General features: G+C 40.5%; 1 protein-coding gene and 1 long non-coding RNA gene across 3 annotated transcripts in view; one reads left to right on the top strand and one right to left on the bottom strand.

The window, feature by feature from the left end:
• The first annotated feature begins 3,648 nt into the window (after positions 1-3,648).
• LOC105694029 overlaps positions 3,649-21,093 on the top strand; it is a 42,349-nt gene continuing 24,904 nt past the window's right edge. Inside the window, exon 1 of one of the 2 annotated variants that reach the window (XM_012414335.3) lies at positions 3,649-4,548. In XM_012414335.3, coding sequence (XP_012269758.2) covers positions 4,447-4,548 — 102 coding nt within the window. In that variant the 5' untranslated portion in view covers positions 3,649-4,446. Of the gene's footprint in view, positions 4,549-13,649; positions 13,927-21,093 lie in introns of those variants that run through there. The other variant, XM_012414339.3, reaches the window with a different exon arrangement.
• LOC125500040 lies at positions 4,309-19,230 on the bottom strand. Its single transcript, XR_007277215.1, has 3 exons — positions 18,158-19,230; positions 17,686-18,080; positions 4,309-6,500 (listed from the first exon to the last, which is right to left on the bottom strand). It is a non-coding gene; the product is annotated as an uncharacterized LOC125500040 (long non-coding RNA).

Raw genomic sequence — 21,093 nt, 5'->3', positions numbered from 1 at the left:
GATTTTTTCGATTTTTGGGCCAGAAATGAAGAATTTTTAAAATCGATCGAATCATACTTTTCTAACGTAATTTGACCCCAGAAACACGAATCCGTTGGCCAAATTGAGCTACGAATTGATTCCATTCAGATTTCTCTATTTTTCTGTTTCAAAAAGTGAAAAATTGGCGATAAGGCCAGAAGCATTTTTTAATCAGAGCTCTCATCTCTGATGTGATGCATTTTTCGAAATTCACAATTTTTACGAGAGCGAAAATGTTGATGTTTGTTGGCTCAATGACAGCTCATTCTAGGGAAAACATTAAGAGACGTAAGATGTCTAGTTTGATACAAACTTTACAGAAAAAATGATTGCATTTCTAACGCAACGAATTCGACGCGACATGAATAATCATTTCTCAAAGAAACTACTACTTTGATTTAGAATTTTCTCCCATTGGGTTGAAAAAGACGAAACTTGTAAGACCGGAGTAAAAAGTAGGCGCTCTATTTCACGAGCTCTTATTCACGAAAATGCGAAATTTGGTTATATTCTTTCACTTGAAATAAAATCACTATCTGGGGCTTTCCACGTCAGACGGGCTAGCTTTTCCTAATATTTTTCGAACTTGATGAAACTTTTTCGACGGCTTGAAGGGTCTCCTAAATTATGCTTGGATCACTAATTAACGCTGAAAATCAGAATTTCCAAGCTGCGATTTATGAAGAAAATCCATGACCACAAAAATACGTCTTGAAACTCTGAAATCCATCGCTGAATTCCGCTCATTCGTTTCCGAGATCTAGTTAAAAACGTGATGGCAAGTTACGTACGTAGCTCTAGATTTCATATTTTAGCGCGCTGCACTCGAGCGCCCTCGATCTTGTTCGTATTTCTACCGCTGCATAGCGTACCGCCTCACGCCACATTAACTTTTCTCGCAGTAGAATGTAACTTTGTAATTCATTAGGCAAATGCACTCCATAAGACTGTCGGTAGTAAACTCCGGCTCAATGATAAAAAAAAACTCCGTGTCGCAATCTCCGATACTCTATATTGACACGTGCTTCGGGCATGTTGACAACCTCGCACGTCAAGAGTTTTAAAATAATTTATGGTTTCATAATCGATGATGAGGTGTGAAAGTCCTCTTCCTGTTATTTTTTTGCTCTCCTATTGTTAGCAGGTGTTAGACGATCTGTCAACACTTGATAGAGATTTAGTTCGCACCTTTCAAAAAAAAAACCCTTTGATCCAGTCGCTTGGCGGCATCCCTTTGTCGTGGTATTTCTGCTAATTTCCATGCCACCGTTTAGAAAAGTAAATATGTGAAAATTCAGTAGTTATATGGATCAGAGTACACTGAGCGAGTTCAATTCTGTCCCATTTGGCCATACCATAGGTCTGTAGTTCAGAATCAGAGTCACCAAGTGTACAAAATAAAAAAAAATTAAGAAATTTTTTTTTTCGCCTATACATTATTAGAGGGGGTGAAAGACATTATTCGTCCATTTTCGAGCTCATGATAGTTAGCCACTTTTTTATTTCAAATTATTAATATTTGCATTATATCTCTGTATTAAAACGGGCAGGTCATCACCGTCAAAAAAGCGGAATTGTGGCCCCTGAATCAAGAAAAAATCCAAAGAGTATCCCTTTAGATTTTTTCGAGTTTGGGGCCAAAAATTAATGGAGTATTTTCGCAATCGATTGCAGGACACTTTTCCGATATACCGCGGTTGTACATTAGGCGAGTTGGCTTCTGACTCATTAACAGTGACCGTATCCCACGTTTTCGTTAAACCAACTCAAGGTCGGTCAATTATTACTCGTCTTTAAATTTTTATTATACCTACGCTTTCACCGAAAGGTCTTATTAACACCGTACCAATTACGATATAATTACGTAAGATTAAGTTTAGCTGATACCAGCTGCAATGAGAACGGTACGTGATGAATAAAAAAAAAACGAAAAAAACTCCAAATGTGTAAGATTTTTTACGTAATAGCCCTTATGAGCAGGCAAGTATTCGTATCTTTACTTTGAACGTAAGTGTTTAAATATTTAATCTCGTAATAATGGGTGTGCATATAATTTTTTCCCAAAGATAATATCGCACCGTGCGTTTTTTTAAAATAAGATACATATACGTTGTGCAGTTCAGGTTCACAATTAATCCGCGTATTTACGCTTGCATTGGTAAGTGAAATTTTGAGAAAGTTATAATATTCTTATTCGGTTTTATACGGATAATATATTTATATCATGCCTTTGTTTCGCGCGGTTTTATGATCAGTTGAGTTTAGCTCTGCTGCATAGGCAAAGAAAAATGTATCACTGATTCCACACGAGTTCTAGATTTTATTTTCCATATAAGTTATAGGTGCGTGGTATGTAGTTGGGTATCTAGTCAGTTTATGGGTAATATATAATCATGTTCTAACGGATTTTAAGAAGCCCAAATACAAGAGACGGTGTATTTGCATGTTTGGAAACTGGTGAGGATTCCAGTTTACGAAATGTTTAGCATAAGACGATGAGCTATCGATGAATTAAAAGTGATTTTTAATTAATGTAGAATGTCGTTGACTATAACGCCTACTACATAAATACCACAGTCGTTGAAATCAGACGTTGTACGTAACTTACATTTTGTTACGAAAAGGAGAAGTCGTAAGTTCTTTATACACGCTAATGCTATTCGAAAAAATATTTATGCGAAGATGAAACCTTCGTGTACTCATACTTTCCACATGCTACACCTTACCCCGTGTCTCACGGTAATATAGGGCGATCCTTCGGCCAATTATTTGATTCGGGAAAAAATATATTCCAATTCTGTCTTATTTCATGGACATTTGCTGTACATCGTAATAGTCCACTTTCAACCGAACGGTTTATTTCCCATCGCCACAAGAAATATTTTACGGAATTTCCTTCGATGTCTCGAAAAAACGATATAATTTACTAATTTCTGTCGATATATTGAATCAATTCAGCAAGTTTCGTCAAAATTGACCGAGTTGTTTGCCAAAATTTATACGATCTTCGTTTTCGAAATGTCGAGTTAAGAAATAATTCAGCTGGATTGGGAGAAATCTATCGATTTGTAAATTTTCTTTAATAATTAACAAAAAATATGCTTACCTAATTCGATCTGATATCAAAAAATGTGGTAAATATTTTTTTTCAGTTTGCAAATGATATTATCTTCATTTTGATTATTTTCAAAGAAAGTTTATCTGATTGTTCATATATCTACATATTCGTGTGTCGAGTATTAATTATTTGGTAAATTAATTTGTAATATATTACTCGAAGAGGTAATCACTCGCTCGATCAAATCAACCCCCTCAGAATAATCCCTGTAAAATATCATCAAGCATCTCAGTTAACGTTGTATAATCCGAATCCTGCGACGAATCGTACGTACTATGTACCGCTCGTTACCAAAAATGTCTGAGATTTGACGGGAAAATATCGTAAAAACGGGAAACAGACAAATTTCACCGCGGGGGATACATTCATCGTACGCAGAGCAGTTGCGTGAGCGTAGCGATATAGAGGGGAAAAATAAAGTGATACCTTGCAGCGTGCGTAGCGGAGTGGAACAACTGGAAGTGGGCACCATCCTGCAGCACGCGTGGCCCCGACTCTGTTTTATTTTCCAGTTTTCGAACGACGTATGAACGAAGCGGATCATCCAAGAGGATAGCGTTTTGCTTGTAGTTTCGTTTGATTTTTTTTAAATTCCAATTATCGAATATCTAACGAATTATACCACGAACCGGGTATAATGGATTCACCGAAATTTTCTGGGTGAAGTTGGAGCGATGGGAAATATATTTGCTAACGGTAAAAAAAATTTATACCGAAACGCTAGAAGTGATCGTTCGATGGACTCCAGTTGATACGTGGATCGTTTAAAAAAAATGGACGAAATATAAGGAAAAATAAATGCTGGAATTCCCAGGTGATTCTGTAGCGCACAGGTCACGTTCGTATACCTACAATATACGTAGATGTGCATACGAGGGTCGGAAGTCAATGAGGAAAATTGGGATTTTATTTTGGCAATTTTTGGTGCAGGTCATTGTGGTTCGAATAAACCGTGTGTGACATATGGTCGTTTGAAAAATTTGTGCGAAACTACGGCGATACGTCGTAACGGGGTTTTAGCGAGAAACAAAGAAAAATGTGCAGTTCGGTTTTATCGAAGTGTGTGTTGAAGAGTAACTGATCGACAGGCTTCGCCGAGAATTCAATGATCGAAGTAATTATTATTTTATTAAGGAAAACAAGGTGAACCGCTTCATTCAAGGATAAAATCTGAGGAATATTCTATATTTAAAAATGCTTGCATGGTGAAAGAAAATTTTTCAAGTGTCATCCGAGGTATTGCTGGAGTTAAAAGTTCCTGGTTCTATAGTTTCGTCGTTTTTTTTGTTGCCATCACTTCGTGCTAAATGGTGGTTAATCCGGTCCTCAAGATGTGGTTTCGTCAGGAACAAAATTCCATCTTCTACGTCGATTCGGACTACGAATCGCTCAGCATCTCCAACAACGTGGTAGGTCATCTTTTTTTTATTCAATGTATAATTTATACCGCACGGTAACGACACCTGACATGACAATTCCATGGATATCTATGGCCTTGAAAAATTCATATTCGGTTACTTGCAGCTGCGATCTGGTTCTCGAATCCAGCTCGTCGCATCTGCGAAACAGCGTTTCGTATCGTTGTCGATTCTATTTTAATTGTTTTCGTTCGCGTCCGTCCGTTGTGATAACGAAACGAATGATGTGCGACTCAGAGATTGGATGCGTGTTATAAACGGCTAGCCAATTGCCGCTTGCAGAGTTCAATGGCCTTTTTCCAACGATTTACGGAAATTCTGAATCCTGAAAGCCTCAATGAGCATCGTCGATCCTACAAAAGATTAGAATCTTATGTTCAATGAAACTTGAGATGGTCTGGGGGCACTTTTCCTCTGAGCGGGTTTAACAACGATCGAGATCTCGAATTTATTCGGGTCAGCAAACATGTCGTTGACATTTCGCGTTACGAAATACAACCGCCGTACACGGTACACCTTTGCGTACGTACCGCAGCACTTCCTCGACTTTGGAGTGCACGATTAAGTAAAACTGAAGAGAAGTTTAGGTATAACAATAACGATAGCGATGGCCTTGGAACTTTCAAGAATAATTTACCGTTAGAACATCAGCAGTAAGTACATTTCGAAAGGTATTTCCACAATACTAATTGTAAGTACACTCGTTTCCCAATTGAATTTGAATATCATTGTAACCAACGTAGCCTTCGACTTCTATAACGGAAAGGTTCTATGGACTATGCACAGAGTGACGTAAAAAAAAAAAAAACAAATGGTCCAATTTAAATAATCAAATAAAAGTTCGGCGCAGCCAACAAATCCTGGCAAACTTCTTCCTCGTGTCAAGAAATTCAGAGTGACATCGAAGCTATTGCGATTTTAATTGATTTCTAAAGATCGAAAAGGCTTCTGAACTGCATAGAACTGAAAAATGATTCCAAAAAGCCTGCACCGCCGAGACTATTTCATGCCTCCCGATTTTTCGAAATGAAAATTTAAAAAATTCTCCGTTCTTTTAATTCTCATGTGACACGAACAACAAAAATTAGCCGCAGGATCTCGCCAAGCGTTGAGCAGTAATTAACCCTTTGTTTCCCTTGTTGAGGTTTTTTTTTTCTCTTTTTTTTTTTTTTCTACAGGCCACGCGGTATATTCTAATTATCCAAGTGCATTAGCTATATTCGGGCGTTAACCAACTTTAAACAGCTCTCAGCTTCTTTGCAGCGTACACGTTAATTTCAGCGAAGTCACGACAATTTTCTATTTGAATTTCTACCGTCTCGAAGCGTTTTCCACAACGGAGCATTAAGCGTGCGAGCATGCGGGTATAGCTTAACTCAGCACTTGCAGCGACTCGATATAACGCGGGATGAATTTGAAATTAACGCGTCTAATTTTCACGTCAATTACGTTGCTCCCCGTCACAGCTGGAGGGTATTACGTATGAAAAGTGTCGGTAGCAAAGTCGATGCGACCATTAAGCGATTCCGGATTAGGTGCAAGATGTAAAGTGGAGTGGAGTGTATTTCGATTGAGCGTCGTCGATAATTTGTTACCAGATCACGTGCCTTGCTGCAGGGTTCGTGCGATTTATATAAAATAGCGTGGAGCGTGCGGAGGTAGGTAGCTTCCGAGGGAGAATACATAGGACTCTGTTGCGAGTGTAATATAATTGTGCAGGACAACGCCTGTTGCAGCGATGATTCAGTGTGTAGTCTCTTCCTATTCCTTGCTTTCGAACAATGGCTTGTACCGAACCGGAGATGCAACGACTGTCAAACTCGTTGTCAGTTGAAACTCAAACGGAATAAGATGCTTGTCATCACCAGCTCAAACTACGAGGAACATGGAAGTTATTCCCATCCCGCCGTAATTGTAGTCTCAGTCGCGTATTTTACTGAAAGCTAAAACATAAAAGGGATACTCCGTTATGCAACTCTGAATTTGATGTCAAAGAAATGTTATCATTATCGGAATCGGACGTTCTACAGGTTGACGTAGAGTCGGAGTCCGTATCCTTTTGTCGTTTCCAGTTGGGCCGGGTCACTTGCAAGAATTACTTTGTTCAGAAAGTTCGCGAACCTTACAGAAAGAAAATAATATTCTACGAAGCGTATTGATATTTTCTACCGTCGGCGAATCGCGAGCGGATTTTAATCGGTTCGCAGTGATCGTGCTCCGTATTGGTTTTACACGATTTATATAATGTTTGTATGTATATCAAGTTCCGCCGCGATATAATATACAATAGTAGGAGGCGGATGAACCCGACTCACGCATTTCGTTGAGCCGCACTTGCGGGCACACGCCAATGCCTACCTACCACTTCCTTTCGATTTGTACAACGCTGACGGGGTGCGAAGGCTAACAAAAGAAATAAAGTGAGAAAGAAAGAAAAAAAATCATTATTATTTTCCTGCATACCGTACCACCTTCCTCCCCCATACCGGATATGCTACGTGTTTGATTTGTCTGGCGAGCACCTGTTTCCCCCCCCCCCTTCGCCCCGTTGTAGCCCCATAGCAACCAACGCGTGCCCTACGAAGTTTTCGACTTACCGATTCCATCGAAATGAAGAAAATCGTAAGTTTCGAGGAAAGTTTGAAAATCGTTAGTTTTTTAATGTTACCGTCATTTACGCGGAAGCGATGAGGAGAGTCGAAGGTTTTCCGCGCCAGGGGAAAACGAAGGATCGTTCTATTATGCTAATTGATTAGTACGCGACGATCACAACTGTGAGCGACAATTGAATTCATCGATCGATCTTTTTTTACCGATCTCGCCGTCGAGGGAATTTGCAGATGTGTCCTTGTTATTCTCACTTCTGCCGGGTTACGTTGATAATTTTAACTTTTTAACATCGTTTGCATACCTATAGTTACCGGAGTTATAGACAGGAGTACGTGAGTTACGAAGACAGAGTAATCATGATTATCCGTAGTTACAATTTTCTGGGACTTTATTCCGATGTGTGGACAAAAAAAAAATATCTGCCTATGATTATTTCCGGAAGAAGGTCGAATGTTTCGAGTATCCGAGTCAAAAACGATTCATAGTTCGGAAAATATCAGCTCGACTGATTTTCAACCGTGAACAATAAAAATAAAAACCATGTAGATTCATTCGCCTCGCATTGTCTTTGTTTAATTTGTGTTCACCGATATACCGCGAAAACTGCGGGTTATTTTAAATCAACCTTGGCTCGTTATTTATTTCAGGGAATCATCGTCATGCTAATGCGACGTCTGCCGTCGCGAACCGTGTGAAGTATTCCGATATCGTGTAGCTCCCATTACTTCATTCTTTGTTCCTCGTGCAACACCACCCTCTGGCTCTCTAACAAACGATCTATACCAATTTATGTATTTTTTTATACCGATTTATACTCAGCCGCGATAAAGCATTTATACCGCACGTAACGTACAACATAATATTATACTTCAATCTGACACAATTTCCACGGTGTAATTTGACCTTCTGAGCAGATAAGATAACCATATGCCCGTGATATATCGCACATATCATTAATTACCGACCGTACGGAACACGTCGTTAATTAATTACCATTACCTGATGATCATAATACGCTTTTCAACGTAATAATTTCACACGCCCGATGACGGGTGATCGATTCTCTTTTTATGTCTGTTCTTCTTTCGCTCGTTCAAAAGTTTTCGCGATCAGCGAGTTGTTTTTTTTTTTTTCTTTTCTTTTTCTTCCGATTGTTTTACCCGTTCTACATTCGCGATATAATTTTCCTATGTTATTGCATCGTGTATAAGATCAACAGGTTGTCGCGTCTCATATCGGCAGATGCGATATAGTTTATAAATAACTCATTGTCGTTAGAAACGGTATAGCACTTCGGATACGTACACCGATCAAACGGGGAATTTACATAAAGATGTCAGATGTGTTTTCGATCGACGCGACGTTTCAAATACAGCTAAACTAACAAACGATATATTATACCGGTGAAAAATTTGTTATTCGGCCCTGATTTTGTTGTCCAAATTATCATTCGTCTGGATTGCAATTCGTATTTTTAAGCTGACATCGCCGATTGTCGTCCGTTGAGAAAATATAAGAAATACAAGTGTCGGATTATTTATAAAGTGGGAGAAGAGAAAAAAAAAATAAGTATAAAGATCGATCGAGGTTCGGCTTTTTTTCATTCACAATAAACATACGTATACGTGTATATAGTTAATCCCGTGTAAAGAGCGAAGGTTTTTCTTGACTTTTTTAAACGTCACCGCGTCTTTTCACAACGTCGCGTTAATGAGTCCTCTTCACTAATTGCATTCAAGCATCGAGCGATTCCAATTAGCTCAGTTTACGCGAGAGTGCCGAACCATTACCGAACACCAAATCTGTCGGTTTTCATTATACGGTTCACTATTAGCCTCTGATTTGTCTCTTTTTTTCTCTCTTCTCTTTTCTCTCTTTGCTTTCCTTTCCTCTACAATATAAAACCTCTCGTCCAGCGATTTGTCTTTTAACATCGAAGGATATTAAAAGCGATTCTAATCACGCACCCCACATGTAAAAAAAAAGCACGTTTTAATCTACGACATAGAATTTGTAGAGAACAAAAAAAATCGACCTTAGAATTTAGTTCGGCATTAGTAACCCGATGCAAATGGAATGCAATTCATCCAAATGTGAAGTCGTAGATTATGTTGATTATTTTTTCATCGGGTCCAATTTTTGAAGACGCGTTGTTTGTGTTCTGTTTTATTCGTCAAAATGCGATCGTATTCAAATAATACGGTGTCAAGTTGTCCGCTTTGAATAAATCTGTCGGAAACGGCGAATGGAGAGTTTTAATCTCGAGTAGGAGGATTTTCGGTGATAAAATTTACACGAGAGATTCGCGTACCTAATACCCAGAGACAATGAATTTCGTTAGGATCGGACGCCGAAACAAACAAACGTAGGCATATAGAATTACGGTTGTATAATAACACCTACTTCAGACTTTGCATAGCTCAAGTTTCAGCAAAGTGATTCGCCCCGATGTTCATCGGATTATCCGTTGAATCGATATGTCTTTTGACCCGTATAAACCCCACAGAATCCATGGGACCAAAATGTCATATTTGTATTTCTCGTGAAAATAAAAGTGATCTCTTAGAAAAATTATAATAATTGTCAAATTCTAATAGTTGTAACGAGAAAAATCCTCCCTGAAATTTTTCGATTCGAACGTTTTTGACTCTCGCGACCTCGCCTATTGGACTTACGATCGTGTGCTTCTGGAACAATGTTTAAAACCCTTCGAACAATCGATTTTCGAAGAGCGGAGAGCTAGCTTCACATAGCCAATGATACTATATTCTTTTCATTTCATTTAGCATCGAATGATTTTATTGTTATTTTATCTATTTTATCTATTTCATAGCAATGAGCCTTTGTGGAACAGTTTGCTCTGGTTTCACGCTTATCTCGCTCTGAGCGCTTTCAAAGAATTAAATACACACCTCGCTACGCAATTTTCAACTTCTCACCTGAACGTTTAAAGCCGTATAATTAGTCAAGCCGACGGTGCTGTCGACGTAGCTGTATTAGCATCTTTTCAGACTAAAAGGACATGCCGGTTTTCTACCAATTAACCGACTCGTCAACCGGCTTGAAAAATAATCAGCCCGACGGATTTATGAATTCTGAGTCTCATTCGACTAGTTTTTCGAAAACCACTTACCGCGATGCGTTCGCACCGGTCGTCGCGAGAATTACGAGGCATTAATCATTCACCTCCTCGCGGTATAGATCCCATCGCACGATACGTACGTACGTCATCTTGAAAATGACCCCTGGACGACCATAATCCAGCGTCCGAGTTGCCACACCCTACCGGAGGACATGAGCGAATAATTTCCATAACGGAAACGTTGCACCTCACATCTCGCGGGGGGTGGGGTCGGTACGCAAGGTAACATATTGGTCGAATTTTACAAGTTTGGCTATCGAGGCTGCGCGAATAACGTCGGGCAAGTTTTAAACGGCGATTAAATGGGTTCGCAAGGTGTTGCCCGGGTGCCGGGCAACGCCCACGCAAAACCATCGAGATCTTCTCTCCGCGCGTTCATACCGAAGCAACAGCGCGCCTGCAGGTCTTGGGGCCACTAGGTCACGATGCTAACGATACACGCATAGTTATGCCGAGATAACTTAACCTACTGGCAACCTAACGTAACGTAACCCAATCTCGCTCGCTGCAACCTCCTCTCGTTTCATCTCACCTCGGCTCATCTCGTCTCGTCTCGTCTCGCCTGGCGTTCCTTATATTCTAGCTGCAAGGCAACCGGCGCGGCACCGAGACTGGCCTACAGCCACCGGAGTCTTCGTGGCGTCCCGACGCCCCAGAACTTCAATTATCATCGGAAATTACGAGCGCCGTTTTGACACGAACTTTTTAATCTTCAGATTCTAGCGAATTCAGATGATTCTGCTTTTCCACTTTTTTCCTTCGTATAATTCCAAGGGAGAACGATTTTCCGTTTATCTTCGACGAACGCGCGGAACTGTGAAATATCGAAACGATCAGAATTTCGAACGTACCGGGGGAGAAAATTTTTTGTTCACCGTTATCTCGCCGGTATAGAAAAATTGATTCGACGATACACGTGGACGTTATAGATACGTATGTGGCGGTGCGTAATGAATGAAACAGCTATAAATATAGTTTGCGTCGACTCGACGTGTATATTTATTAATAATATAGTCAGACGTGGGGTATGCCTTGTATATACGTGTATATATTTTCAACAGGTACGTATATGGGTAAGTTGGAGATGCGAGAACGGGATGTGTGACTAGCTAGTTCCAGCCATCTACCTACCAACCTACCTACTCGCGTCATCGGGAACGCCGAGTAGCGTACGGGTTTTAGATCAAAGACGAGCCAAGAAAACTCCGCTATTGGCGAACGCCTGAATCTTTCGAAGCACCTCTCCAGTCACCCACATTCGGTCCAACCTGACCGCATTCCTATCGACCTCTGTATACAGCTCCGCTTTTATACATTCTGCACGACCAGACTCTCCTTCTTCTTACTCGCTAACTTATCTCTCCCTTTCTTAACTCTTTTTTATTATTTTCTTTTCTTTTCTTCTATTGCAACAAAGCATGAATGCGACGATTAAACGATCTCTTCTTTTTTTCACTCATTTTCTGAGTGAAATGGTTGTTTTTTTTTTTTTTTTTTGGTGTAAATGTGGGGCAAAGAAGGAGCTGAAAAATCAAAAATTGTCGAGGACCGCGAGCAGGCAGGCTGATTCGGCGTGCGCCGGATTTCCCCGTCAAATCACTAATAAATAGACGTTCGATGAATCTTGTAAAATATAAATGCAGGAATGCCCGGAGATCTTTGAAAGACCGGAGTCTCTCATACCTTGGAAATTAATCAAAGAAATTTTCACGCTCACAAAGTGCATAACTGCGCGAAGGAGCTCAACATTCTCTGAGATCTATCAGCACACGCGGAGCTATACTTACTTTGCAGTATATGCCACAGGTGTAGGTACGTACATTTCATACATTCAATTTCTCTTCAAAAGAACAATACGAATTATCACGTCAATGTCAAAATATACGTGAATGTCGGATTAGAAATAACGAGATAAGAGCTGTATAACTAACATCGCTCGAATCGCCGCGGAATTCCTCACGATACGTATATTCAAACGTAACAATATCGTACACGATCTGTTATACTTGAAATTACACGCAGATTTTTCAACCCATTTACGACACGTGTTAATATTTCAGTAAATAATCTAGGCGATTCCGCAGAGCTGCATGTAGCGCGTAATAACGTTGGAATCCGTGCTTTATTATCGTTTCATTTTGTGTGCCATAAATTTGTCTGCAGTACGAAAAGAAATATGCATGTGTAATAGCTGCATATACGTTACGTGTGGATGTGGATGTTTTTTAGTCACACGGCGTGGCATTAGATTTTTTTCATTTCCATATATGTGTATATATATTTATATTTTTTGTTCGTTTTTCGATTCTGAAATTCTACGAGGCGATTAATCGACGGGGGGAATTGATAAATGATAAAATACGTGGGACGCGGAATTGCGAAATTTCAATTCTACATTATACCTACCGATGCAGCGCGTGTCAAATTTTACGAATCGGATCATTCGAATGGATTGAAAATTATTCGGTGTAATGTGGATTTTCGAGGTGAATTTGTTCGTGAAAATTGTAATACTACCGCTGTTTTGATAGGAATAACGATCGGGGTTCAACATTCCGTATATTTATACGCGTTAACGCTAATGGCCCGTGTCAACCATTGCGACGAGATTATGAACTTTTACGTGCATTTTACGGTCCAATGGTTTTATACTGCAAAAAAATTTATTTTTATTCAAAACTTTGGGGATCGGAAGAGAATCGTTCGAAATGTCATCGATCGGCATCGATTTTATTATCGCATACCGAATACAAAATTTTCAAGATTGCAGTTTCTTCAGAATTGTTCAATAATTTAGGTAATTTTTTTTTTGAGTCTGCTCTCGAGTATGCTCATGAGATATATGTATAAAAAAAAGTTGCAATTTCAAAAATGGAACAGATTTTCCGAATCGGATGATCTGAAAATCGAAATCGTTCGTTGTTATTTGTACGTGAAAAAATTGTAGGCAAAAAACAGCTCACAATGGAGGGAGTCGGTAGATTTAAGGTAATGATTTTATTTGGATAATCCGCATTTCTAAGCTGGCAGACCGAATAGCAGAAAATTTAGCGCAAAAGCCAATATAGTTTAAAACACGTATAATAATTTCAAAAAAAAAAAAGTAACAATGATATTCGCCGATTTGATATCCACGTGGTTACATCGCATCGCGTCGGGTGCGGTTAAGCTGGCTGGCTTTCGACTATGAGAGTTTGCAAAATGGTGGGGAGTTAACTCGATTCTTTGCTCTCTACCAGTTTAAAACATAAGAGTAAGAGAGTTAAGAGGAGAATAAAAAAAGATAAAGAAAGACAGAACGAAGGGGTCCCCGTCGTTGCACAAACCGGAGTCAGTTTCTGCCGACGGCTTCCTTCGCACGGTGCACATGCAGCGGCGGATCCATGCACTGGAGGATTTCGTACTCGGTGCCATGTTATTCATCATCAGTTTATAGTGTATATTGTTATTTTATTGTACGGACGTCGTGACGATAATAATCGTTATCTGAACAGACTTTTGCCGAATGAGTTTATTACATTAATGTGGCTTCATTCGCACTCCGGTAGTACGAGAGGCAACGGTGTCAACTCACAGATAACAGCTGTCTTCTATTCGTGAGAAATACTCATACGGAGGTAAGAAGATCTGCAATTTACCTATGCGAAAGTAAACTTTTCTTCCATACCTCAGATATTTTCACCCCGTGATTGTTCAGAAATTAGAATATCGCCCTCAGTTTCTATACCTGGACCCATACAACAGGTTGGATGGAATCCCGCGACAAACGAAACTGGACTTCTTTTTCCGCTAACGATTTCCATGTCGCGTACCGAATGGCGTTGAAATCTCGTAACCGATGTCTCGACGGCAACGTGTACCTACGTTAATTTCGCGAAATGATAGTGTGCGAGCTCGTAATATCCGTATATCGTAACAGAGAGTGTAGGGCGAATGAAATCCGCCGAGTTTATTCGACGGGTCAACGACCTTTTCCTGACGTAAGGACGTGATGCACCTTGCGACTCGCCGAAATAAATCGAACCCGCGAACCTCTACGGTTTTATACCAACCCACACGGCCGTTATAATTTATTTATAGCAATTATGAATCACGGGAAATCACAGACTACCTGTACAGCATCAGAGTGAGAGCGTATCGCGTTATTTTAAAGCGGTTGTTTGACAAATTTATGAAACGGGTGTACGTCGTAAATCTATTATCAAGGTCAACGTAGGAGGACGATTTGAAAAAGTTACCCACATATCACAGGTATCTAATTTACGTATGAAAAATTTACACGTGCAACTCGTTCGCTACCGGGTCTCTATTCGGAACCTCGATGATTTTGATTCCGAGAAGAACTCGTTGGGAGCCTCGAAGTCTGTGCAGAGGCTACCGATGAGACGAAAATTTCGCCTCGAGGTTGGCGAACAGTTAGACGAAATGTTCGTTGAGGTAGGCGGACCATAGACGGGATGCTCGTTGTCCGTATATCTTGCGTTAAATCTGTTCGACATTTTCGATGATTTCATGATCTGAAAAAGATGTTGATGATTTCTTTTTTTTTTTTTCATCAAACGTGTTTCTCTTGATTTTTCATAGAAACGTGTCATGGATCCGCAACGTTTATTTCCCTTCCTCGTCTCAAAAGATCGCTGCGATTTTTATCCTCCCCCAGCTAATCTCCGATATATCTGTGCACAGGCTTTGATCGAGCGCACTCGGCGATTGAAAATATACCGATCGTCCGATCACTGTCCAACGTGCATTGCGAATTCGTCGAAATGCGTCTACTGGAAGTAAATGAAGTAGTTGGTATTGTTACAACCTCTCCGTACCATTCATAGGTCTTTATCGAACATGAACATAGTACAGTAATAATCCTATTATACGGTTTATTGTCGGTTAAAGTCATAGTCATAGTCGTGTAGTTATGGTAATTAGACCGCCGTCGGGCAACCGTTAAAATTTACGGAATTACACACACCTTGAATTGCGCAAAAAGCGTTAAGATATTATTCCATAATACGCACCGCTTCAGTTTCCTCGCAGCGTTGTATTTTATCCCCCCGCGCTTTTCTCATCTTTGTTTCAATTTTTTTATCTTTTTACACCGCTTCCTCCCGCGCGACGTACACTCGCTCGACTACCGTGTCGAGATAATGATCTTTTGATCGTTCACGATGGCCTGATTAAAGGGATCTCGTATAATTCCGTAGGTAGGTAAACTATGTTACATCCGGATTAAAGAGGTCCTCCGTCAGGACCAATTGGGCGTTGCCCGGTCGACCTCTTTGGCTCGTGCGTGCGGTCTCTCGATGTACGTAAGTACATACACGTACGTGTGTATGTATATATGCTACGCATGTGTAACAGCTCCGTCTCCCTCTCCGGTTTGCACAATTGAAATGGAATGAGTCAAACAGTTTAGTGTATTACGCGCTTTCTGACCTCGTTTAAAATAATTGAAACTAACGCACGAGTTGGCGAATGGTTTAATTAACGTACGGTATAACTTATGTCTTCACGGGGCCAACGGACACTTCTCTCGGCGTCGAAGATGTTTGCTGTAAATTTTGTATGAATTCAAGTTTTCAGCTTATAAGTTACGAAGATTCGTTTCAACGACTGTAGCGTCCGGTCTCGCGAGTTATATTTTACACAGGATTATTGATTACGTTCTGAAAACTGATTTTAATAATATCGATATATTTTAATTCTTCGGAATATATATTACTCTTTCTTTTTTCTCCCAATGAAGTCGCTCGTAGTAATTCTTCCGTTTTCTTTGCATCTGTCCTTTGAGAGCAAGTGATTATGGAGAATTCTTTTGATTTTCTAAAAATGGCCGAACGGTGGTAAGTTTGCGTCTCATTTGCGCAATGCGTTACGTATTACATATATAATATCCGGTATTTGTATTCTTCGCATATGCCCACGAGATAGTAGCTGAAATTTTTTAATTTTGAAAAGAAACGTTTACCTACTCGCTCATATTGTTGGTCCTTAAGAACGCTTTTAACGTACCTGGTTATACTTGCGATTTACAGAATAATCGAAAGTCTTCCTATACGTACAAAGGAAACGTCCTAATTTTGTACTTTCTGAATTCTTTTTTGTCACTTTTATTTTATTTTTTTTTTTAGCACGTTGCGAACCCGTTCTCTGTTACTACGGACGAGATAATACGCTGACTGAAAATTACTCTTAAACCGAATTATAATGACAATGGTGGTACGAAGCGTGAGAAAATAAAACTCAGAAATATGCAAAGTTACCGGAGTGCAGAAAATATAACATGAGAGCTTTTTTCGAGCTCGGAATGGGTGGCGATAATGATATCGTAACGTGTTTCGTTTTGTCGTTCGGGATTAAAAATCACCGCAAAAACGTATTCCAATAATACAACGTACGGTACAGGCGCGCGTATAGTAGAAATAAATATTTTATGAGAGCGCATATGTGGTAACGTTTAGAAAATTACGTCTGCACTCCGTGACGTATAACTAGTATAATATGCATATATATATATATATCTATAACGTTATACGATGTTGAGAAAGTTATACGAGTCGCGTGGTCAAGTCGAATGCATTATATTACCTTACGAAAAAGAAAGTGGGCATTCATCGGAACGTAACGAGCGAAATTCCAGAAATTTCAAAAAAACCAAATCACCTCGATCTCGCGCGTCGGTTTTCTCGTTCCATCTTCTTTTTTATTTATTTATTTTTTTTTTCGACTTCTTCAATTCAATTAATCGAAGCCCCGTTTTTCGCGCGATCATCTTCACTTTGCATCCAATCTTCCGATATACCGCGCATCAGCATTTGTCGGGCTCGGCCGTCTCTACGGATTTATTATCCCGTCCCGGAAGGATCGCGGACGAGGCCTTAAAAAATGCTCTTCCGTCGCCAGCTCGCATGCATATTCAAGTACGCCCGGAGCCAACCGGTCCTCCCGTAGTAGGAGTTTCAGAGAACTTCCACTGCGTAGCGAACGACTTCGCTTGGTCTTCCTCTGTGACGAAATACGCTGCTACATATTCTTATCTAAATCATCGATTGAAAATTTTCGCCGCGATAAATCTGGATGCAATCGATCGCGGTGCTCGGTGTACAATTTCTAAATTTTCGACCCTCCGCGACGTCGTGATAAAAACAACCGACCACGATGATAAAAATTATAATAATAACCGTTCGCGGCAGCGATAACTTTCCCCGCGCTGTTCTCCGACTCGTTATCACTGCGAAACCAGCCGTGAATCAGACTGTGCCGTATCTCTGTCTCCCTCGAAATTAGTCCCTCTCCGTCTCACCCTCCTTTTCTCCGACGCCTTTATAAATCCGCAGAACCGCGGCCGGAAGCTAAATTAACTCAGATTTATACGTTACCCGTAGTTTTTGCCGAGCAATATCTGGTTCTGACGGCGCGCGGCGCGAGGTAGAAGTTTCGCTACCTCAGACCACGATGTTGTACCGCGCGCGGTATATTTCTTCTGCATCTTTTCCACCCTTGGATCTCCACTAAAACCCGCAATCATCCAACTGGCGTGATAATAATCCAAATCGACGTCTTGCCGTCGTAAGCCTCTTCCCCCTTCTCCTTTCCTTCGGTTTAATATACAGAGTTTCGTCACAGACGCGGGTATCAAATGATAAGGAAATATTACGTCAGCGCTAATAATTCATCTACGCCGATCGACGCTCTCCGAGACTCCTACCCGACACACCTCGTTCTTCCTATTTTCGAAACTCGGTTGACGGCCATGTTCCACTTCTTCGTGATTCTTGAAGTGAAAAAAAATAACGAATCAGGCGCTGTCTCGACGATGATTTTTTCCTCACGATTTACACATCTGCTTACCGATCATTTTTGTATCGTTGTTACAGTTTGACGACTGGAAACGCAACGGAATCGTTGCCTTTGTCGATCGAGTCATCATCCTTTGCTTACGGTTTTTAACTCCGTGCTTGATCTCCTTTGTTACCCTCCTCGAATGATTTCGCGGGAATGACACAGTAGCGATTGGTATCGAAATTTCCTCGAGGTCCGAGAACTCGACGTCATTTTATCTCATCGTTTCCACGGACTCCGATTTAACCGATCGGAAGAAAAAATGGGAAATAGATAACGAAGCTACCCTCCGCATCGCCGTTCTCTAACCTCTGAATCGAGCAGCCACCCCTAGCCGGAGGACGCGCACCTCACCTCGCGTTTGTCCAGGGTGCGCGGTCGCGTCACCGTATAGGTATATACGAAGTTAGAAATTGGAAGAACGTCGGATGTACCGTCGACGCGACGTTTAACGACGCGAGATTCGCGCATACGTCCTACTGGTTCATCTACCAGGAAAACAGCTCGGGATAAGAGCGGTTTTTCGAAGCATACCTACCTACAGGTATAGCCCGTAGGTACGATTGCTGCTGTGGTTAGTCGTCGCGACAAACCGTGCCCCTGAACTCGATACGTATAACCCGCTCGTTGCGTTTTTTCCGTTCGTTTAAAAGTACGCGAGGCGACTCGAGATCTCGAATCTACGGGAGGTTGAATTAGTAGTTTGCGGTAAAGCTTCTCACGTCCTCCTTGGTATGCGAGAAAGTGAAATTTTATTCACAATTTTTCGGAGGATTAATTTTTTCAGGGGTTGAAAAAAAGCTCTCGGACGGGTCCTTCCACGAGCGACTCCGAGGGTAGATTGTGGGACTGACTATAATCGAATGTAAAGCGTTCTCGATCGATCCGAAAAATGGATTTTTTACAAAAGACTAATTTTTACCCGCAGGTTTTTTGCGTCGGTCCAACGGGAGGAAATCGAGGTACTCTCGATGTACACATACGACGACGGTGTATAAAATGGTTTTACCTGCAGCCGCAGACTGTTTCTATCGCAGTTTTCTTACCGCGAGATATATTTGCCGCAGCACACGTGTAATACGAACGTACGTACGTAGGTATACGTGCAACGTCCAACGAGTTTTACGCGCCGTGTTTCGCCTTTGTCAGAGAGTTTTGTTAGCAGCTTCTGACTTGTTCGCAGTTAGGGCCCCTAGAGAACATCTCCGGCTTGGGGCATGAGAGATGAATACGAAGACCAGATAATTGATGCTGGAAAGTCAGCCGGTATAAGCCCGGTATACATCGTACCGGTTATCGGGTTACCGTTTTAGTCCCTGCGACTCGGACCCGTCTTGTAGAAATTAATTGTTCAGAAAAAGGTTTTGAAAGACACCGGTTGAATGGTCCGAGTGTAGACTGCGAAGAACGATATTCAGACGCGCTATATAATCGGAGCCACTGTTATTACCGGGACGAACGTGAAAGGACAAAATTACAATATCGTAACCGCCCGCGCCAACGTCAATTGCTGGCATAAAAAAATTAAATAAAATCTAAACGCGATTCGGAGTTCGATGAAATTACTATGATGTTGGAATAGACGGTTGTCGTAGTCTTAAAAAATAAACAAGGATAATGAAACGGATAATTATATACAAGCGATCCGCGATAATTTTCGTTGGTTTTTTCTTTATACGATAATAATTGTTGCCTAAACCCACTGGCGTTACAATTTCCAAACGGCACATTTCTTTTCGTAACTAACAGGCGGTAGTGAGAATGGAGCGTGCTGTTTATTATTTATCGCTAAATTCTACGTATATTTATTTTACTTTTACCTGCTGCTTATTGTCACGTGATAACTAAACTTATATTTTATCACCAATTATAGTGGTTTATGTACCGCACGTGGTGTACGCATAGCGAAATTTTATGCGGTGTCGCAATCGTTACAATTATTGCTCAACGTTCGACTCGACTGTGTAATACGGACAATGGATTCACGATCGAACGTAAAGAGTATGAAAAAAAAATCTTCGATTTTACACGGGATGTCGGAATCGATGGTGGGTACATACACCCACGTAGGGGGCTCGTTATCCTCTTTGACCTTGACCCTGTGACTCACTTCACACGACCTTCATTTCTGTAAGAATTCCCGTGTGAATTTAGTCGACGAACAATAAGAAAATAAGGTAATAGCCTTGTATCTTCTCAACAAAAGCGGTGCGCACGCTATTCTAATTTTACGTCGGGATTCTCGCGTAACGGAAACGACATTATCCTCTAAGAACAAAAAACCTTTATATAATTCGATGCGTAATTTTGGGATTTCTGTTGGAGTAAAAAAATAATTTACATACAGAACAAAAACGACGTGTATTTTTAACAACCGCCGCGGAGTGCAGTTCTGTAACAGCGTATCATATTTTTTTCAGGTAGTTTTGACACAAACGATTACCTAATATAGAATTTGCGCTCGAGTAAATGGCACTATCATATCCGTGGATGAAAAAATTACGTAATTAGATCATTCTCTCTGCTCGTGTTCAATTAACCCGACACGTTATGCGAAAGTATCTTTCCTGGCGTTTTTATAACGATAATCGTGTACTGAGATCATTAATCTTTCATTCGAATTTCATTCATTCCATGAATCAAATTTGCACATTTTTTTTTTTTAGGAAAATTAGTTTGGTAAAGCCGATCGTTCTCGCTCCATCTAGTTTTGAGTTAACGGATAACTTGACACGTCGCTATATTTGTAAAATTTGAACGAAACCACTCGGTAGCGATATTTTCGGAAATCGTTTTTTTTCAGTTACGTTTTTGCGCGCAGCAACGAAGGGTGACAAGTAAATTACGCTCTTTTTGATTCGATCATTTTGTTGTTAACGCAACGATATAATTCCCTAGCATATTATACTCGTACAGTCCTATATACATAACTATGTAATATTATA

The sequence above is a fragment of the Athalia rosae genome, chromosome 2, assembly GCF_917208135.1.
Source record: "Athalia rosae chromosome 2, iyAthRosa1.1, whole genome shotgun sequence".
Taxonomy (NCBI): Eukaryota; Metazoa; Arthropoda; class Insecta; order Hymenoptera; family Athaliidae; genus Athalia; species Athalia rosae.
Note: the sequence above shows the minus strand (reverse complement) of the source record. Positions and strands in the feature narration are given on the sequence as shown.